Source organism: Heliangelus exortis, chromosome 1 (genome assembly GCF_036169615.1).
Source record: "Heliangelus exortis chromosome 1, bHelExo1.hap1, whole genome shotgun sequence".
Classification (NCBI taxonomy): domain Eukaryota; kingdom Metazoa; phylum Chordata; class Aves; order Apodiformes; family Trochilidae; genus Heliangelus; species Heliangelus exortis.
The window spans coordinates 105514613-105534523 of record NC_092422.1 but is presented as its reverse complement, the minus strand read 5'-3'; the positions used below and the strand labels follow the sequence as shown (position 1 = coordinate 105534523).

Sequence of the window (19911 nt, the reverse complement as noted above, 5' to 3'; positions counted from 1 at the left end):
GTAAAAGCATGCACTAACATGCAGGAAGTGGATCCAAGTCCTGCATGTAAAATTCACTTTTTGAACCCAGATCTGTTCAGAAGTAAGTGCATATTACCTTTTTCAAGAAAAAGACAAAGCATGCCAGACTTCTCTACAGGCCTGAACTGTTCTGAGACCATCTTCAGCCTTCCTGGGAAATATCATGGCAGAAGGAGTGGCTTACCTTGAGAGCCACCCCCATCAACCTCAAATTGTGTCTCCCTATGAAAAGCTCTGGCTTTCCAGGTAGGCTGCAGATGTAGTCATTGTTGCAAGAAGGGATAAATGCCAAAGCATCCACTTTTGGAGAAAGATATTATGTGTGAATCCAGTCCAAAAAAGCTGATTTCTTTGTGTGAAACTTTCACATAAAACAATGTGAAGTTTCCAGCTACTAATCATTTCATTTTGAGTTTAAGCAGCTGTCTCCTCAAGTACATGCTTCTGAAGCCTCTTCCTCTCAAGCACTAAGGTGACAGGTTCCCTTCCCCTTATTTCACTTGCAATAGCAAATCCTACTCCCTTTCACATGTGACAGCAGTATTACTTTCATGATCATGGAGTCTTAGACATCGTTTTTCAGATCTTGTGATGGATGCCATAAGAGGCTGCAGAAAGAAAAGAAGAAAGGAGATGGGAGGGCAAAGTGATGGAACCACTCAGGGCCTCTTGCAGGGCAGCCCCAGGCAGGTGGGGAGGGGACAGCAAGTCCTTGGGGGTGACCAAATACCTGCCAGTGCCCAGAAGGAACAGGCAGAAATGCCTACCCCTCAGGAGCTCCTGTTAGCCACACGCTGACAGAGGGACCCATTTTGTTGATTAAATGTTACCATCACTGTCCTTGTCACACTTAGTATCTCAGACCAAATAAAAATAATGAATTATGCTGTGTAACTGTCTGTCCATATCCCTGGCTAGGGACCTCCTATTGTCCAAATGCAAGTAAGACAAGCAGTAATTAGCCTATAATAATAACCACTATACCATGACACATAGAACAGATTTTTTTTTTCAGAAATTACTCCCAGTTCTTTGCTGCCACTGCCCTTGTTCCGTGAGCTTCAGGGAGAAAATCAGATCATTGAATCTTGGGGAGTCTTCACCAATTTTTGGCAAAATTTCTATTTTCATCCTCTTCGGAAGGAACCTATTTCTTCTTACAGTTCCATCAAATTATTCTGAAACTTTATTACTGCAATTTCTCCAGCAGATCAGAAAAACGAAAAACCAAAAAAACCCCCAAACACACAACAAAAAACACAACAAAACGAAAAAACCCACAGTAAATTGCTAAATGCTTAGAACCTGATTTCAAGCAACAAGGTAGGCTGGGAATTAAATTGTCTTGCAATTGTTACATTGTAAAGTGAAATCCCTTAGGTTCTCGTTTCCTCCTGATCTTACAGGTTGCAGAACCTGAATAAAAATTTCTGAAGTATTCCAAAGTCTCTGTCTACTGATGTCTCAGTCATGACAGATGTAGCACATAGTTCTCACTAAATCTTGGAACTGAAGCATACTAATACTTGTAAACAAACATTTTTTGTTTACCTAAATTGTAATTAACATATCCAGAATCTTAACTTCATTGAATGGCATGTCTTTACCTGGACTGAAGTGCAGAAACAGACTAGCATTGCTATTGTTTTTAACAGGCTAGAACACAAAGACTGGGCATTTCCTATGATTCAGTGTCATTTTAAGATTGTGCATCATCAGGTGGTTTGTTTGGTTTTTTCCCTAATTTTTTATTTTGGGCTAGTTTCTAGCTGATTTTGAAAGACTTGGTATCTTTGGGCAGAAATGCACACTTTAGTCAGTAGCTTCATTGCTAAATAAGTTCAAGTCATGTTCTCCAAGTTTGCATACCCTAGCCAAGTCACAGGTAAAGTTATATGACCCCTGTACACATGGAAACACTGGGATGTTTATATAAGAAGGCTATAGAATAGAAATTAGCTATTTGTGACACTGAGTGTTTGTGAAATGTCCATAAAGTGGTATGAAAACTCCTCTGTATTTGTAAGAATTCTCCAGTTACTTACAAATCTGGGTATTTTCCTGTTACATCTTTTTGTGCGTTTGTTTGTTTGTTTGATAGCTTTTTTCTCACATACATGGGTTTTTTTCAAGTTAAAACGAGCTTAATCACAAAAAAAAAAAAAAGAAACAAAACAACCAACCCAAAACCCAAAACATCTTTTTAACAGATTGGCCTTCTGTCAGAAGAAAATAGATATTTTCTGAAATTTCTAAAAGAAGTCTAATATCCACCAACATGTTCAAAGGGAATTTATAACATTTTAAGTAAATCTGATAGTTGCAGAAGCTATTAGATAGTATTCTAATTGTAGTCTCCATCCATAAGATTACATGTAAACTGTGTTTTACTACTTCAACTTAAATACATGCTTCTTCCTGTTTCAGAATTTGGTAATAAGACTGTAGAACAAATCAATACTTCCTCTTACTATAGTTTCTCAAATTATTTCCACAGTTTGAAGTAAGATTATTAGATTGTTTTTGTGGGTTTGGTTTTTAATTTGGTTTTCTTAGCCATGTCCTTGGATGCTTGCTGGGGGGAATACTGATTCACTTGCTGCCCTATGTGAATGTCACTGTTACACCATGACTGTAGCTGGCTCAGCATGTTTCATATCCAACTGCTTAGTTTATGTAAAAAATATATGTATGTTGCTGGGAAGAGTTGGAGAGTCCAACAGAATCTAACTGAAACCTGTTCTTCTCTTGGTTATACCTACTCTGTGAAACAAATTTTTTCCTTCTTAAGAGGCTGGAAGTACACTTTGAATAACCTACGCATACTCTAATATTACTGCATGGTATAATAAATGTATATGGTGCCCTATGGGTACCACAGTTGGATTGTTAAGCATATTTCAAGGACATTTCTGCTCAGATGCCTTTTTGGAGACAAATCCTGCTGCAACAAAGTAAAGCTAGCCTTAAGGAACCATATAAAACATTATAGATTACTGATTTATCAGGTGACAGTAACTAATAGCAGGGAATAAACTCTTTTTTTAAAGTCATGCCCTCATATAGAAGCATAGTCAATGACTTGTCTAGCAAAAAATACTTAGCTTTTACACAGCAATTAACATCGTCTCCATATTCCAGCAGCTTGTCTACAGCAGTAATTCACAGTGATCTCTGTGCATCATAATTCTGAATCATCTCTGTGAGAGTCAGGGATTCTCAGCAGATGCCGAGGATCAGCTGCTGGGAGATAAGCGGAGGCTTTTGCAGAGCGTTTCTCCTTATAGAGTGTGAAAGGGAATTTCATGTCTGACTGCATTACAGCCACCTGGAAAGAGACATCAAGTTCGGCAGCAGTGAGGCTGTTGAACCGTGCTAGAAGTTTTACAGACTTTAAAGAAAAAGTTAATTTTGATTTTCTTTTACCCACAGGCCTACCCACGGATAGCGCCGGCATTTTGGCACTACCTGCGGGTAGAAGTGAGTAGCGGGTATTTGGATACTCCCACACCCTTGCTTTACAGCTAGCTAGCATTTACTGGCCCCCTACTTTGTCCATTGTGCAAAAATAATAAGCTGCCATTCTAGCTACCATTTTCTGTGAATGTACTCTTGTACTAATTCCATCTTGGTTTTGCTACATTGTAATTACTAACCCAAGCCACAGAGATGTGATGTGGTTTTATGCAAGATTAAAGACAAAAAAATTGAAATCCGAGTGAAGGGATATCACGCGTTATGACTATAACACAAAATCAAGGTACAGAAATCCATACTTGCACATGCTTTAATGAATACGTTTTACATTCATGAGAAGAATGTGGAGTTTCAGTTCTGCTGTATCATTTTTACAAAGTTTGTAGAACTCAACTTGATACCATTTCTCCCCTCTTTTGTCCCACAGGAGCATGAGCAGCTCAGCTATTCCTCCACAAGGTCCAAGGCTCCAAGTGTTATCATCACAGGTCTCAAGCCAGCCACCAAGTATGTATTTCATATCAGAGTCAGGACGGCAGCAGGATACAGCGGCTATAGCCAGAAGTTTGAATTTGAAACTGGAGATGAAAGTAAGTTTCACTGAAGGAAAAAAAAAAAAAAAAAAAAAAGCACAAATACAGTAGAAGTAGTATCTAATTGTAAAACAGCGAGACACGGGGAGTTTTAATGGTTGAATCTATACCATTTGCTTATCCCAGAATAGCCGCTGATGTACAACAAAAACCAAATAAGCCTCAGCCTCACACTTCTGAATTTATAACAACAAATAGAAATTTTAGGCCAACACTGCAGCTGAAGGAATGTTTTCTTCTGTGAAATTTCCTTATGGGTCCCTTCCAATTTGGTATATTCTATGATTCGATGATCCTTTCTTTGCTTAAAGAAGGCCTTCTTTGTGACATTTAGAAATACTTTTTGTCAGGCTTGACGTAAGTCCAGCAGCTTCATGCTAGCTCTCAAAACACAGGGATGGAGTCTCTTCTCTGTAGTTTTTACTGCTTCGGGACTCTACAAATTTAAAAAAAAAATGAAAACTTTTATATGCATTTTCATCAAACAGTAAGCCAGCTAAACTTGCCAGTAAGATGCAAAAAGCCTATATATTGTTATGCAGTATGCAAAAAGCCTATATATTGTTATGCAGTATGCAAAAAGCTTGATATTATGCATGGTGTTCATGCTCTGAACAATTTTATATTTATGTCATGTATTGCCCTCCTTGTTCAAAGAAACTGTAAACAAGGTGTTTACAAGCATTTGAAAAATATCTGTGTAGTAGGTACAACACTAAAACACTCATTAATGAAATTACTTTAATTAACCAATTATGTATACCATGTTTTTCATTAGTGTTTTAGAATTCAAGTTGCTTAAGTGAAAATACAGACTCAAAACTATATCAGTGTTTTCAAGAGCACCCATGGGCTTGCATTCTATGTTCACTGCTTCTTAACTTCTGTTTGAAAAATGTTTGAGAGGTAGATTTCCAAGTGCTTAATGCCTAATTGTATTTTCAAAAATTTTCTGTGTGCTTAAGCCAATTGGTTTGAGAAGGAGTTGAGCACTTGGGTGCTTTCAAGAATTCCAGTATATGCTCTCCGCATATTCTGATGCAATAAATACTAGGCTTTAGGCACCCAGGGACATAACTCTTATCAAAAATAAATGTTATTTAAACCTCTATAAGCCAAAACTATCTTTGGGAAAATGTGACTTACTCATCTAAATACACAGAAAGATTGTGGTTCAAGTGACATTTCTCTCCTTGGTACTGCTGATGGAAACATTTCCTGGGAGTGAGAGTCCACCCACTCCTTCCTAGCCCCACATCTTCCTGGTTGCACTAATGCAACTTGTTCTTGGGCTGCATGTTGATCACAATGCTCTTAAACATTTATTACCTCTATTACTTCTAAGCACTCAGTGTGAATCTTGATAGTGAAACATAAATACATATTATATATTTGCTTTTTACCAACCTTTTTTTGCTTAATCTTCTGCTTGACTAGAAGTATTTAATTTGTTATAAGTATAAATCATAGTGTAATTGAAAGGAGGTGTAGGCAGAAGAGTTTTTGTTTATGATCTGTTGAGATGGAGGGCAGGAGAAATTCTGCCTGTGTTTCAAATGGTACCTGGAGATAGATAAAATCTTCAGTTTAATTAAAAGTGGTTCAAAGGGGTGTGGTCTTATTCAAATATTTATACTGTACTGCTTTAGATTTTAAAGGGGGGGGGGCAACCAAAGTAAATGCCTGCTGCTGAATATTACTTATTTCAAATCGAAGCAGTACTCAGTGAGCAATCAAGTGCCTTGTTAGTCTCCAAATACCTTACTTCCTCACATCAGTATTTTGAAAACTGACCTATTCTAAACTTTAAACCAATAGCAGGTGCTTATGATCATTGATTTCTACCCCTTGCATGACATGGACCAAATGTCTGTAACACTGTAACTTTTCTAGACACCTGATAATAATATAATAATAGATTGAAGTGTAACCCCTACTATATACAACCTCAATTTAAAGTCTCACAGTAATGCTCACCATTACTGACAGATGGTGCCAGTCCTTAAGCCTCATAATTTAAAATTTGCACCTCATTTTTAGTCTGATTTTTTTTATTTACCTTGCACTTTGTAAAGTTTTTCTGCCAAATTAGAAAGCCAAATGATAGAAGAAATCTCTTCCTCATCTAAATGTGTGTATGCCATTTTAAAGAATTCTCTTGTCTTTCCTGTAAAGTGCATAAGTTATCCCTCTCACTCTCATAAAAAAAACCCCAGTTTTCCAAATCATTAATTCTTTTGTAGCCCTCCAAAATTTTTACATCCTTTTGGAACCCTAATATCAGAGCTGAACCTGATACTGAATTAAACTGGGAAACTGAGTCCATTTATGATGCAATAATCAGACCTAACACCACTTCCCTCCTTATCATTCTGTTGTTTGATTTACTTATAGGTCTAAGCACTTGCTTTCTGAACTAGAACATTGTCTTACACAATTGCAAAACTAGAACATAGCATCATTTTTGTCAGTACCAAGGTAATGGACTCCATTTAGATGGGAGAATTGGGGAGGGCTTTGTTGAGACTTGGAGTGCATAGTTATATCAGTATTCCTGAACGTTAGTTTACCTTTGCTAGTGTGTATGTAACTTACAAACTGGTCCAAGTAAAGCTGTGTAGGAATCAAGCCAAAGAAAGCTGGTAAATATCCAAGGATCATCTGTGCAAGCCCAGAAGCAATGCATCCCAACAAAGAGAAAGGCAGGCAAGAGCGTCAGGAGGTCTGCATGGATGAACAAGGAGCTTTTGAACCCAGATGTAAGAAGAAGGATGGAAGCAAGGATACATAGCCTGGAAAGGAGTACAAAGGAGTAGTCGAAGCAACCAAGGATCAGGGTAGGAAAGCTAATGCCCAGATAGAATTTAATCTGACTAGAGACATGTAGGGTAACAAGAAAAGCTTACACAGGTTCATCAGTGAGAAAAGGAAAACTAGTTAATATGAGTCTTTTCCAGAAGGAAATGGGAGACCTGGGCATGCGCAATATGGAGAAGGATGAGGTATTCAATGACTTTTGTGCCTCTGTCTTAACTGCCAGGGCTCTGGCCATACCACCCAAGTTGCAGAAGGCAAAGGCAGGGACTGCAAGAAGGAAAATCCACCCATTATACAAGTAGAGCAGGTTCAAGACCATCAAAAGAACCCGAATGTACAAAGTCTATGGGAACTAACAAGATCCACCCACAGAACCCGAGAGAACTTGTGGATGAAGTTACAAAGATGCTTTCCTTCACATTTGAGAAGTCATGGCAGACAAGATACAGATTTGATGGATGGACCACTTGGTGGATAAGAAATGGGCTGGCTGCTCATACTCAGAAGAGTTGTGGTCAGTGGTTTGATGTCCAAATGGAGACCAGTGACAAGTGATTTTTTTAAGGATTGTTACTGGGACTGGTGCTGTTTAACATATTTGTTGGAGACATGGACTATGTAATTGAGTGCACCCTCATCAAGTTTCCTGATGACACCAGCCTGTGTGGTGAAGTCAACATGCTGGAGGTAAGGGATGCCATGCAGAGGGACCTTGACAGACTTGAGAATTGGGCCCATGCTAACCTCATCAAGTTCAAAAAGGCCAAGTGCAAGGTCCTGCACTTGCATTGGGGCAATCCCAAGCAACATAGATGTTGGATGGACAATGGATTGAGAAGACCCATAAGGAAAAAGACTTGGGGCTGTTGGGTGATGAGAAGCTAAATGTGAGCCAGCAATATGTGCTTTCATCCCAGAAAGCCAACCACATCCTGGGCTGCATCAAAAGAAGTGTGCCCAGCAGATCAAGGGAGGGGACTTTCCCCTCTGCTCCCCTCTGGTGAGGCCCCACCTGGAGCAGTGTGCCCAGTTCTGGAGCCTCCAACACAGGAAGGACATGGAGCTATTGGAGAAAGTCCAGAAGAGGACCATGAAGATGATCAAAGGGCTGGAGCACCTCTCCTAAGAAGACAGACTGAGAGAGTTGGGTTTGTTCAGCCTGGAGAAAAGAAGGCTCTGGGGAGAATTTACAGCAGTCTTCCATTATCTGAAAGGGCCTACAGGAAAGCTGGGGAGGGACTTTTCACCAGGGCATGGAGTGACAGTAATAATTATAAGATGAAAGAGGATAGATTTAGATACTGGGAAGAAATTCTTCAGAGTGTGGGTGGAGAGACTGGCATAGGTTGCTCATGGAAGTTGTGGCTGCCCCCTCCCTGGAAGTGTTCAAGGCCAGGTTGGATGGGGCTTTAAACAACCTGATCTAGTGGGAGGTGTCCCTGCCCATACAGAGGGGTTGGAACTAGATGATCTTTAAGGTCCCTTCCAACCCGAACCATTCTATGGTTTATTTCTCTGGGAGTATGCAGCTCAGCTGAAAATTTTCTAATTTTTAGAATTGATATTCTTCTAAATTATTCTGAAACAATAAGGCAGTCTACTGCAGCTCCTTCCATCTCTACCCATTAGAAACAAGTTACCTTGTGAAAATTCCTCATTTGCAATTACTTTTTGTAGTCTTTAAGTTATCCAGATTTTAATTAATTTAATGTGAGCTATACTGATTTTATGTAAAGTTAATATTTCGTTAGCAGAATAATATTTTAAAAGTCTGTATTGTCAACAGAAAATTTAACAACCAACATCCTCACGAAAAAAAATAAATATTTCAAGTCCTGTGTTTGATAAAAATTTTTCTCAGTTGGCATTAGCTTGTAACATCCTTTATATATATACATATATATATATATATATATATATGTACACCAGCTGTATAACTTATAATCTTAGCATCTAGAGAAGAATTCCAGGACCAGTTGCAGGTCCAAGATTATTCCATTCACCCTGCTTGATTATTGGTATAATTTTTAAATAAATAGTGGTGAAGTGAGCAGTCAAAAATTAGGATTTTTCTTTAAAGTGATAGACAAATTCTAAAAAAAAAGTAGTGATTCCTCATTTCTGAGACATGCATATCAGTGTTCTAAAACATACTGTCCTTGGTAGGACAATGCTGTCACACCTTCTCCAGTCTAGTGATTGAAACACTTCAAATAGCTGAGCCACTTAGGTTTATAGGATAAAATTTCATACATACAACATTTTTGTATAATTATTAATAGTGCTGCATGAGGCAGAAATAAGACCAACTTTGTAGCAGCAATGAAAAAACAGTAAGTTAATCATGGAATGCTAATTTAGTTTTAGGAAGCACCTTCACTTTCTGACCAGCAGACTGAGGCAGCCATTCCTTGGGGAGCATTTTGTTGCTCAACTCTTCTCCCTGCTGCAGATAACAATAAATGGAACATCCAGAAGAGTAAAATTTGTATTTTCTTTGTGAAAGGAAACAGCTAAAAAAGTCAGAAAAATTCTCTTCAAGGTAAAAAGGATGTTGTCAGGCATTTGTTCTGCTGTTAAAGCTAAGAGGTTGCTGCTGGGAAATGCAATACCTTCTGCAAAGCACAGTAACTGCTGCTTTTGACTCGGTTCCTTATTGACATTTTATTCAGTTCTCCCTGTTTCAGCACCTGCTACACACAGTTAAGGCAAAACATTTATAGCAATGTTGACAGGGTTTTATACACTTGAGCACACACGTGTACCACTACTGTGGCTATAAATTGAAGCATAACTTCACTCATAGTTCCTTTTATGTATAGAATCATAGAATCACAGGATACTTTGGATTAGACAGGACCTTTAAAGGTCCTCTAGTCCACCCCACTGCAATAAGCAGGTACATCTTCAATGGGATCAAGTTGCTCACAGCCCTGTCTAACCTCACCTGGAACAATTTCAAGAGTGGGGCATCTAAAACCTCTCTGGGCAACCTGTGCACCACTCTCATAGTAAAAAAATTTCTTCCTTATGCCTAATCTGAATCTACTGTTTCTCAGTTTGAAGCCATTGCCCCTTGTAGAGATAACTCCTGGTTGCATCAGGAGTACCTAGTATCAGGAATACCAACTATCTCAGTCATCATAAAAAACTCTGGTCCTTCCTAGGATAGAATACAATATATTCTAAGAATAAAAATCTATTTGTCCCAATGCTTTAATCTCTAACTGTTTTGTCTCTCCCTCTTTTCTCTCTCCTTCTCTAACTAGCTGTTTATGGATGACTTTTTAATTTGGTTGTTTGTCATTGTTTTTTTTAAAGCAGTGATTCAAAACATTCTTTTTTTCGTGGAAGAATTTCTCCATTCTTTCCAGAACTCCAAAGCTCAAGGGAGGGGGCCATTATTGTTTCAAACACATGCTCTGATTCCTGCCACAAGAGTGAAGCTGTGCGTGGGATTTTTAGAAGCCTATTGAATTGCCAGTGCAAAATGGAGATTTTTTTTTTTTAATTCTTTTTTTTGAATGTTTGGTATTTTGACAAAAGTAAATTAAATTTCTGCTTGAACAGAGCAAATAAGACAGTGCATATCTCATATTTAGAAACTGTCTTGCTGAATGTCTCCCCATGTCTGCCTAATCCTACTGTTTATTCCAGAGTAGTCAGCACTGGATGCCTCAGAATGCCACATTTTAATCTTGAAGTGTTTCCTTACTCTGTTTTATATTTTCATCCATTTGTTCTTCAAATAGACTTTGGCTTACCTAATTTCTCTACTGTATGTTCCCAGAAGCCCCAGAGACTTTACCTTTCCTCTGCATTTTTTAAACAAGAGCAACACCCTTGCTCAGATCTCAAACTGTTTGCACAGGCTTTCCGTTCATCCGCTGGTCAGGAGGCTAGCATTAGGGGAAATACTTAGAAGGCTGCCAGTGAATATATATCAAGACGTTTTACTTTCTTGTGCTAGTGATGGCATTGTTTTTCTCTTTTTAAACTCCTTTTTGAAATTTCCTTTCCATGGCCTCCTCACTTTCCTGCATTCCCCCCTAGACTGGAACCCATCAGCTCACTGCAGCACAGGAACTGTAGCACTTCTGAAAATGTAAAGGTTACTCTAATAAAGTCTAACTTTATACTTTTCTTTCTTATTATTCTTAAGTACCATTTTTTTACAATGCTTTATAAATCCATCTGACAGCCAGTTCCTCTATTACAGCTCTGCTTCTTACTGTCCATACATATCTTACAGCCACTGACTCTTATCTGTCGAGCTGTCTTCTGTGACTGTTTTATCTTTTACTCTGCTGGAAGGTCCACTGCCTGATAGGTGTCAAACTGAAATAACTAAATGATGTAGCTCAGAAGCAGAAGTGAGCTGTCATTAGGACTTCCAGCCCTTTTATACAAAGTACACAACCTTTTAAAAGATTTTGGCAAAATTTGCTCAAAGAAAATAAAGGAGAACAGAGATGGAAGATCCATCCTCTTGCACAGTGACTGAAGAGTCTGCAGCATTTCTTCCAGTCTGCTCAGTGAGTAACTGAAGAAGCCTTGGGACATTTCCCTTCAGCCCACAAAGGAGGTAAAACACAGCTCTTCCTCCACACACTTGGATGAAGAGCCCAGAGAGGAGCTGAGATAGAATATCGAGACTGGATGTGAAGAGTAGATGCTGGGAGCAGAACAGACACCAGGTTGGATGCAGAAGAGATTTCTGGGTGTGGTGTTAAGTAAGGAAGCTGAAACTATGCAATTAAACACTTACAATGTAATTTTTGGTATATAACCTGAGTTAAGCATGAAGAGCAATGGGGGTGAAGACTTTGGATATATATTTCTGGGTACATATATGATACATGCTGCAGTTTTGTATGATATATGCTGCAGTTTTAAAATCAAATCACTGCTTTGACTAACCATACTGGTTTTATCTACAATGTCTTTGAAGAGTTTTGACACGCACAGATACATACACATATATGTTTAAATATATATTCTGTATACACGTATACTGTCTAATAATCTGCTGGGGTAAATAATAAATCCTCCCTTTTCTTTGTCTTATCTTACTGATTTTTTTCAGGCATATTTTTGCCAACAGTAGTTTCTTGAGCAGATAGGCAGAGAGAATGGAACATATTGCCAGACAAAATAGCCAGCCGAACCAGTGGGTGCTAAGCTTCCTTATGCAACTGCACACTGCTAGTGGTTTATATATTCCTGTTGCAAGAGCACTTCCTCACCCCTGTGCCTATCAGCTTTAAAGGTCAAATGAAATATGGCCCCATAGATGATACAGCCACATTCTTTCCTATGATGACAGATCTAGTAATCATTCTTGTGCTGGGTGGATTTAGGTGGTGCATAGTCAGGGTATATGAGATTGTACACTGGACATTGTAGAGACAACAAAATACTGATTTTAGCTATGTGAGTACTGGCCATGTTGTTTAATAAATGAGATTCTGAAAAAAAATTCTATTTACTTCTCATGATTAAATGCAGTACTCAAATGTACGTACACAAAGAGATGAAATAACATTGCAGGAACCTGCTTGGCTTTTCAACATGTAATTGTTTTTTAAACTGACTTTTTCTGTCTTGCATAATGAAGAATAGTCCTGGGGAGAAACACAGGGTCACATACTAATATGCATAGCTGATGGAGAGGAAAAATAAAGGAAGAAAAGGCAGGAAGCAATAAAAAAGAATCAAGAACATGCATAAAGGAAACAATAAATGTTAAATCTCTTGTTATTTACAACTTCACCTCAGGAGAAAACTGTAGAAATGAGAAAAGAACAGAGATATTAAGGGACATGATGAATTTAATTTAGAATGGCAAAATACTTAAACATTTTCATTATTGAGTGTCCCTAATTACCATCTTCTCACTGCTTAGATAATGGTTTGTGGAACCTTTTACCTGCATGTGAGAAGTCTGTGTATGCACATACACATGTGTTTTTATATATGTATGTATATATATATATATGTTGTTCACTTCACCATGCCTTTATTGATTTTTAGAAGGATAACTCCAAGCAAAAATAATTATTTCCTTCATTTTGCCTTACCTGCTTCTCTGTCAGTTTTAACAAATCCCCATTTTCCAAATATACTTGTCTGTCATTTGACATTTCTATCTGACAAGTAAATTAAGATCATAAGAATGTTTCAGGCTTGAAAGCCCCTTATAGTTATTTGGCTACTTGAAAAAAAAATCCTAATATATTGGACTCTGGCACCTCTGCCAAAAAAGTAAAGCACAAGATAAATAAAATGATCATTCATTAAATACATACAGTCTCAGCTAAAAGTTGTATTGCTGAGAGGGGTGAAAGACCTTAGCCAGTCTGAAATTTCTCCCCTTCATGATTTTGACTCTTATTCCTGCAAGAAAAAGAAAAAAAAAAATAATTAAATTGATAGATTACATTCTGTTTTAGCTGAAACACTAAAAAATAAAAGCTCCATTCACCAGAAATGATCCAGGGCATGTGACTTGCTTCACTTCACTAGTTGCAGAGTGCTTTTTTGGACCGTGGAATAAGTTCCTACATTTGTACCTTTAATTCTCAGGAAGAAAGGCCCTGGGTTGTCCCCTTGGAAACGAATGTTTATTGCAGAGAACCACAGCTTGTTTATGCAAGCCCGTGGACTGCTTTTCTCCTGCTGAATTCACTGCTTTTGCATACCTCTTTCCTATAGAAAAAAAAAAAAAAAAAAAAAAAAAAAAAAAAAAAAAAGTGGAAAAGTGGACTGCAGTTTGTCCTCTCACTTCCATTGGAGAGATGGGCAAGACAGTCTCATCTATAAACCTTTCCTCCTCCATTTAGACCTTCAGACTCTGCCTGGCTGTAACAATCTTTGCAACATTTAGCACAACCCCTGCTGGTCTGAAAATAGTATTTAGCATTTGGTTTGGAGAGCCTGTTATTATTTGCATTGTTACTTGTGTGGCATGATATTTGTTATGTTGTATTTTTCTAACTAAATCTGACCCTGTGGAACATAACACAATGCAGAGCTAGAATCCCATAGTATCACTAGATACTTATTTTGGAGATTAGCTATTCACTGGGTATTTGCTACATTCTTGATTGGAACATGTATGTATTTAATTTGTCTGTGGTGAGATTATGACCACAGATACTCAATGCCTTGTAATTAAATGCATTTGCATATTTCCATTTATTTATATGGGCAAAAACCTAGTATCAGAAATTGAAGAGGTTGGTTTTGCTGAAAATTTGACAAACTGCTATTGTTTTTATTTGCTTTACTACTATTACAAAGACAGTTTACACTGCCAATTTCTAAACCACTCTCAAGTATTATTTAGAAGCCAGTTTTTGTTCTTGGAATGTGCATTTTATGAGGCTTTGTGAAGCAGTGTGTACATTGTATTGCACTTTATTAATGGAGAGATTATAACCTGCTAATCTTTTTCTTCTAGCAAGCTAGGTGATATCCCTAAAGTTTAATCATCTGGTACCTAAGGAAAGGTGAAGATTTTGCTTATGAAACAGCTTGGAAGTTTAAAAAAATCAAAGTTTCTTTCTTTATAAATCTAAAATTTATTTTCCTTTCTATGTTCGGTACTGCTGACAGAGATTATTTAATAGAATTATGTATTCTCCTTTCAGAACATTGTTATGTTTCTTTTGGAAATAGAAAGTAAGAATTAGGTAAACTGAAGGTGGCAAAAATGTCCAAGTGTAACTGAGTTTAAGATATAAAATTTTAAGAAATGAAACTATCACAAGACAGGAGATAAAGAACTCAGCTGAATTATTTTTCTGCTCATGTAGTACTTGGACAGTGAGGACCAACTGTACTGTAAGTAAGTACTTTGTCAATGTCAAGATTTAATATTATACAGAATAAATTAATAAAAAGAGCAAGTGCCTAGAGACCAGATAATTTCAGGTGAAATTTTTAAACTCCTAAATGTCCTACAAAAAGCAGAGAGAGAAATATGAGGCATAAGAAAATCAGTACTTTTTTTTTCTATTGCAGTGTTGCCAATCTCCAGAGCATGTTATAGCTATAACTGTATACATGTTGTGACAATAAAAATAAACACCAGACATACACACACAGTGTATGTCACAGTGTAAACACCAGATATACAGAATGTGTAAAGCACATTAAGTGTGCTTTTTCTGCTTTGCCTTCTCCTTAGCCCAGTTTAGTACCTCTTATATACATAGAACTGCTGCTGATTTCAGTGAATGAGCTGGATGGAGAGAAGGTCTGAGTGAGATGCAAAATTAAGTTACATAAAGCAAAAGAAAATATATGTTCTAGTTTGGTGTCCAAAATCCCATCATATTCAAACTTTAGTAAATCATGTCTGATAATGCCAACTCCTCATTTTAAAATCCTGTAAACATCTTCTCCCCTTCATCATAGTTACTGCATGGATTACGGTATCTTACTTCACAGGCTCGTTCATGTCTGATGTCCTTGCTAAGCTATTACATTGGAAACTATTACATTGTAGTTGAAGCATTTGACCAGTGAAATATTATCATCAATCCTGCAAGAACCCTGGCCAATTGAGCTTTAACCTCTTTTCTTTGGGCTTCTCTTTCAGCTTCTGATATGGCTGCGGAGCAGGGACAGATTCTTGTAATAGCCACTGCTGCTGTTGGTGGATTCACTCTCCTGGTCATCCTTACTTTGTTCTTCCTGATCACTGGGAGGTAATTAACACTACAGTGTTCTCATTTACTCAGGGGCTAACTCATCCAAAACTAAGAATTTAATAATAATGGTTAGGCCATTCACTACATTTTAAGTGCTACAATAAGGGTTGGGAATTGCAGAGTCAATGTTCTCTTTGTTCAGCTCTGCTCATACCCAGGGTTCTATTGTGAGTGTTGTATTTTATAAAAACCTGGTTTGGGCAGCTAAGTAATTTTATGAAATCAGGAAATAGCTTACCTGGTTTTAAAATAATTTCTTGACATCTTGCCTGCAGAGGAAGAATTTAAAAATACAATGTACCATCATGCTCAAAGCCCTGACATTAGGATACAATACATCAAAACAAAAAAAAAAATCCCACAGTATTTTTTAGAAAATCTCATAACTGCCAATTGCAAAGCTTTGCAGTGTATAACCTTAGGATTTTTGATGTCTTGGAATTGGCAGTGTAGTTTGCTAAAGCTAAAGAGGCTTGAGTGGACATTTAAAACTATTATTTTTATTATATTAAGTTTGTAGGAAAAATTGTATATAACTATGTATGTATTTTATATACACATTTCTGCATCTAGTAAGAGAAAATATAGGAATTTTACTCAAAAATATTGGAACTATTCTAGAGGTCCTGTTTTATTGCTTTGGGGAGTTTTTTTTTAATTGGATTGAAGATATCCCAATTAAATCTACATTACAGTAGTACCATTGTACTGGCAGGAAAATTCACCAGTCTGGATAATGATTATTTTTCTATCTACCCTGATTCTTCTACTTACAATTCTTTCAGTACAGAGCTGGTTGCCCATCATCCTTCAGTTTGATCAGGATCAAATAATGAAATTATGGAAGCTGAATTTCATTTGAGTGGCCAGATACCATGCTTGATTACACTCGTGTCAATTTAGGCCCAACCAGTACCAACTGAGCCTCCACTCAGTCACACACACAAACGCTGTGGAACAGGGAGGAGAAAATCCATCACAATGCTCATTAACTGGAACAAGGACAGGGAGCTTTTTGCTCCCCAGTTATGGTAATGGGCAAAATGAGACAGACACAACTTGGAAAGAAAAATGATTAATTTAGTCTATCAGGATAAAGAGGAAACATGATCAGACCTTGATACCTTCCACCCACCCCTCCCATGGATTGCAGGGGGGCAGGGGAGGTTTAGGGTCAGTTCCCCACACGGTGTTTCTGCCGCTCCTTCCTCCTCAGGGGGAGGACTCCTCATGTTCTTCCCCTGCTCCAACACGGGGTCCCTCTCATGGGAGAGTCCTTCATGAATCCTTCCAACATGAGTCATTCCCATGAGGTAAAACAGCCATGACTTTACAGAAGGTCTTGAGGGAACTCACAAATTCTAAAAATTGCTAAAAAAATGTACATAGAGGTCAAAACATAAGTCCTTGCTGGAGCTCAGATTCTGACAGAGGTAGTGACTTCCATGGTGCCTTGTTTCCTTTTTCACTGAGTTTCCAGATGTCTCCTGTGTGATTTCAGGATTTCACCTGCTTCCACCAGGAAGCAAAGAAGGATTTTAAGAAGAACAATCCTATTTAGAAGAACAATACTATGTCTCTGTCTCGTCTTTGAGACATCAGTAGCACTGCAGTGCTGCCGTGGATCAGGAAGGCCTAAAGCCAGACTGTGTTCTGTAGAGATAGGGACCTTCAAGCAGAGGGTACAGGCTCATAGCTCCTGCAGTGAGCTCTGCAGAAGGGTTGCATGGGCTCCAGGCCCTGGATGCTTTTCCCCTCTCCCTCCTTCAAATGCATAAAACAACAGTTGAAGAGCCTCTGTGTTAGGAGGGTTCTCTGTGGAGTTTTCTTCTTGCTTGCCCTGAGGACAAAAAAATTCAGAGCTGTGACAGAATTCTGCGCCTCTTCTGGTTTAGAGAAGCCTGAGCATATATAATAATCAAAGTATCAGGTTTTTTTCCTTCTGGGCCCCTCAGTTCAGGAAGGAGATTGAGGTGCTGGAGCAGGTCCAGAGAAGAGCAAGGAGGCTGTGAAGGGATCCAGCACAAGTCCTGTGAGGAAGGGCTGAGGGAGCTGGGGCTGTTCAGCCTGGAGAAGAGGAGGCTCAGGGGAGACCTCATCACTCTCTACAACTCCCTGAAAGGAGGGGGTAGCCAGAGGGGGGTTGGGCTCTTCTCCCAGGCAGCCATCAGTAGGACAAGAGGGCATGGACTTGAGCTCTGTTAGGGGAGGCTTAGGTTGGATATTAGGAAGAAATTCTCTACAGAGAAGGTGATCAGGCATTGGAATGGGCTGCCCAGGGAGGTGGTTGTTAAAAACCTGGAGGTTTTTAAGAAGAGACTGATATGGCGCTCAGTACCATGGTCTGGTAACTACAAGGGTAGTGGATCAAGGGTTGGACTTGATGATCTCAGAGGTCCTTTCCAACCCAGATGATTCCATGATTCTGTGAACATTAGAGAAAAGACAGGACACTGACTCCTCTTATTGCAATAATGGTCATCGCAGATCAACTATCTGGTATGTTGGTATAGCATTCCCTCTAATTTGAAAAGAAAGTGAAGTCCTATCAGTGCAGGACAGAGGGGGTTTTTGCAGTACCCCAGCAACAAAATATGTCATTACAGTAGCTATCACTGTGTGAATTTATGGTGTCTCTACTAAATAATCAGTTAAGTCTAACATTATGTTGGAGTTAACGGGAGCAGCTAACATTGGACCTTAAGTATTGTGACCTTAGGTAATCTTAGAAGCTAAGTAAATATTCCTACGATTACTGTACACACTGACAAACAGTAGGGTATTTCAGAAGAGAGAGGAAATATTCAAAGACAAAATTCAGAGGAAATGGTTGTGTTAAATCCTCACGTGGAATCCTGAAATATAACTCATACTCTTCCTTTAGAAAAAAACTCACTAAACTCAAGACTGAAAAAAAATTATGCAAATTATTTTCTTTCTCTGTTTATTCCTCCTGTTCACTAATGTTAAGGATATCAGAGATTCTCTTAGCTTTCTAACATGTTACTCAATGGGACCATTTCAATTACGTGAGATATGGATTCATTTTGAAGCTCTGTTTGGGTGATAAGTGTATTCTGCAGAAGACAGAGCAAGAAAATTTTGAATAAATACTCAATTTACTAGGACTGGAGGCAAATTTCTGCATGAAAAATGGGATCGGTACCCTACAGATGTGCTCTGCTCCACTATTTAGAATTAGCAATTTGATGAGCTGTCAAGTCACAGGGCTGCTGATGAGTCTATTCATAGTGGAGAGGCTGGGTTAAATGAGCACCTGCCTCTGCACTTCACCGAGTGATTATCCACCAAGAGCAAGCAGGAAGCAGGGCTGTCAATTGCAGAGAGAAAAATGAAAGCGACAGCGACTTCGTGGCAGAGGATATGCAGTGAGACGGGGGGGCTTGGCTAAACTCCAGAAGTTAAAACTCAGTGTGATTTATTCTTATTGTTACAGAAATTATTCCTCTCTGATTGTTCTTTAGCCAACACTAACAGGGAACAGGAAGCCAAAGACTCCTCTGCTGGTGATTACTCACTGGCTTTTGTGGTCAAACTTTGGGAGTACATGCATACTTAGGAGGATTGGACAGGGTTAAATCTTTGTTTCTTTGACTGGTCCCTTGGGCAGACACTTTAAATACTCATGTTCAGTGTTCTTGGCAGCTGACACAATACAGACAAGTTATTCAAATCCTAAAAATGGCACTGGCATGCTTAGTGATTCCAGTAATTGGTGTATAATCTAAAGATTGTTACTGAAGCTGAGGATCTGCAGGTTGCTGTTTCCCTCCATAATGGTGCAGAATCATGACAGTTTCCAAAGTTTCTGTTCTTCAGGTGTTCATCATCCCCTCTGTAGCACTGAATGAATACTTGTCTCTGTTTCAGTAGTTAAAATGAACCACTGAAATGAGGTGATGTGTTCACAGTCATAGAATCATACAATGATTTGGGTTGGAATGGACCTTTAAGATCATCTGGTTCCAACCTCCTGCCATGGGTAGGGACAATTTCCACTAGACTAGGTTCCTCAAAGTCCTGTCCAACCTGGCCTTGAACACTTCCAGGAAAGGGGCTCCGCACCTTCTCTGGTCAACTTATTCCTGTGTCTCACAATCATCACATCAAAGAATTTCTTCCTAGTATCTAATCTAAATCTAGCCTCCTTCAGATACGACTCCTTGCCCTACCACCATATACCCTTGCAAAAAGTCCCTCCCAGCTCTCCTATAGGCCCCCTTTAGGTACTAGGCATCTGCTATAAAGTGTCCCTGGCTCCTTCT

The 19911-nt window shown here is 38.6% G+C and overlaps 1 protein-coding gene across 2 annotated transcripts in view; it reads left to right on the top strand.

Moving 5' to 3' along the window:
- EPHA6 (EPH receptor A6) overlaps positions 1–19911 on the top strand; it is a 445064-nt gene that overhangs the window by 308758 nt on the left and 116395 nt on the right. For both annotated transcript variants that reach the window (XM_071756858.1, XM_071756850.1), the window contains exons 7-8: positions 3926–4088; positions 15514–15622. In XM_071756858.1, the coding sequence (XP_071612959.1) occupies positions 3926–4088; positions 15514–15622 (272 nt within the window). The remainder of the gene's footprint in view (positions 1–3925; positions 4089–15513; positions 15623–19911) is intronic.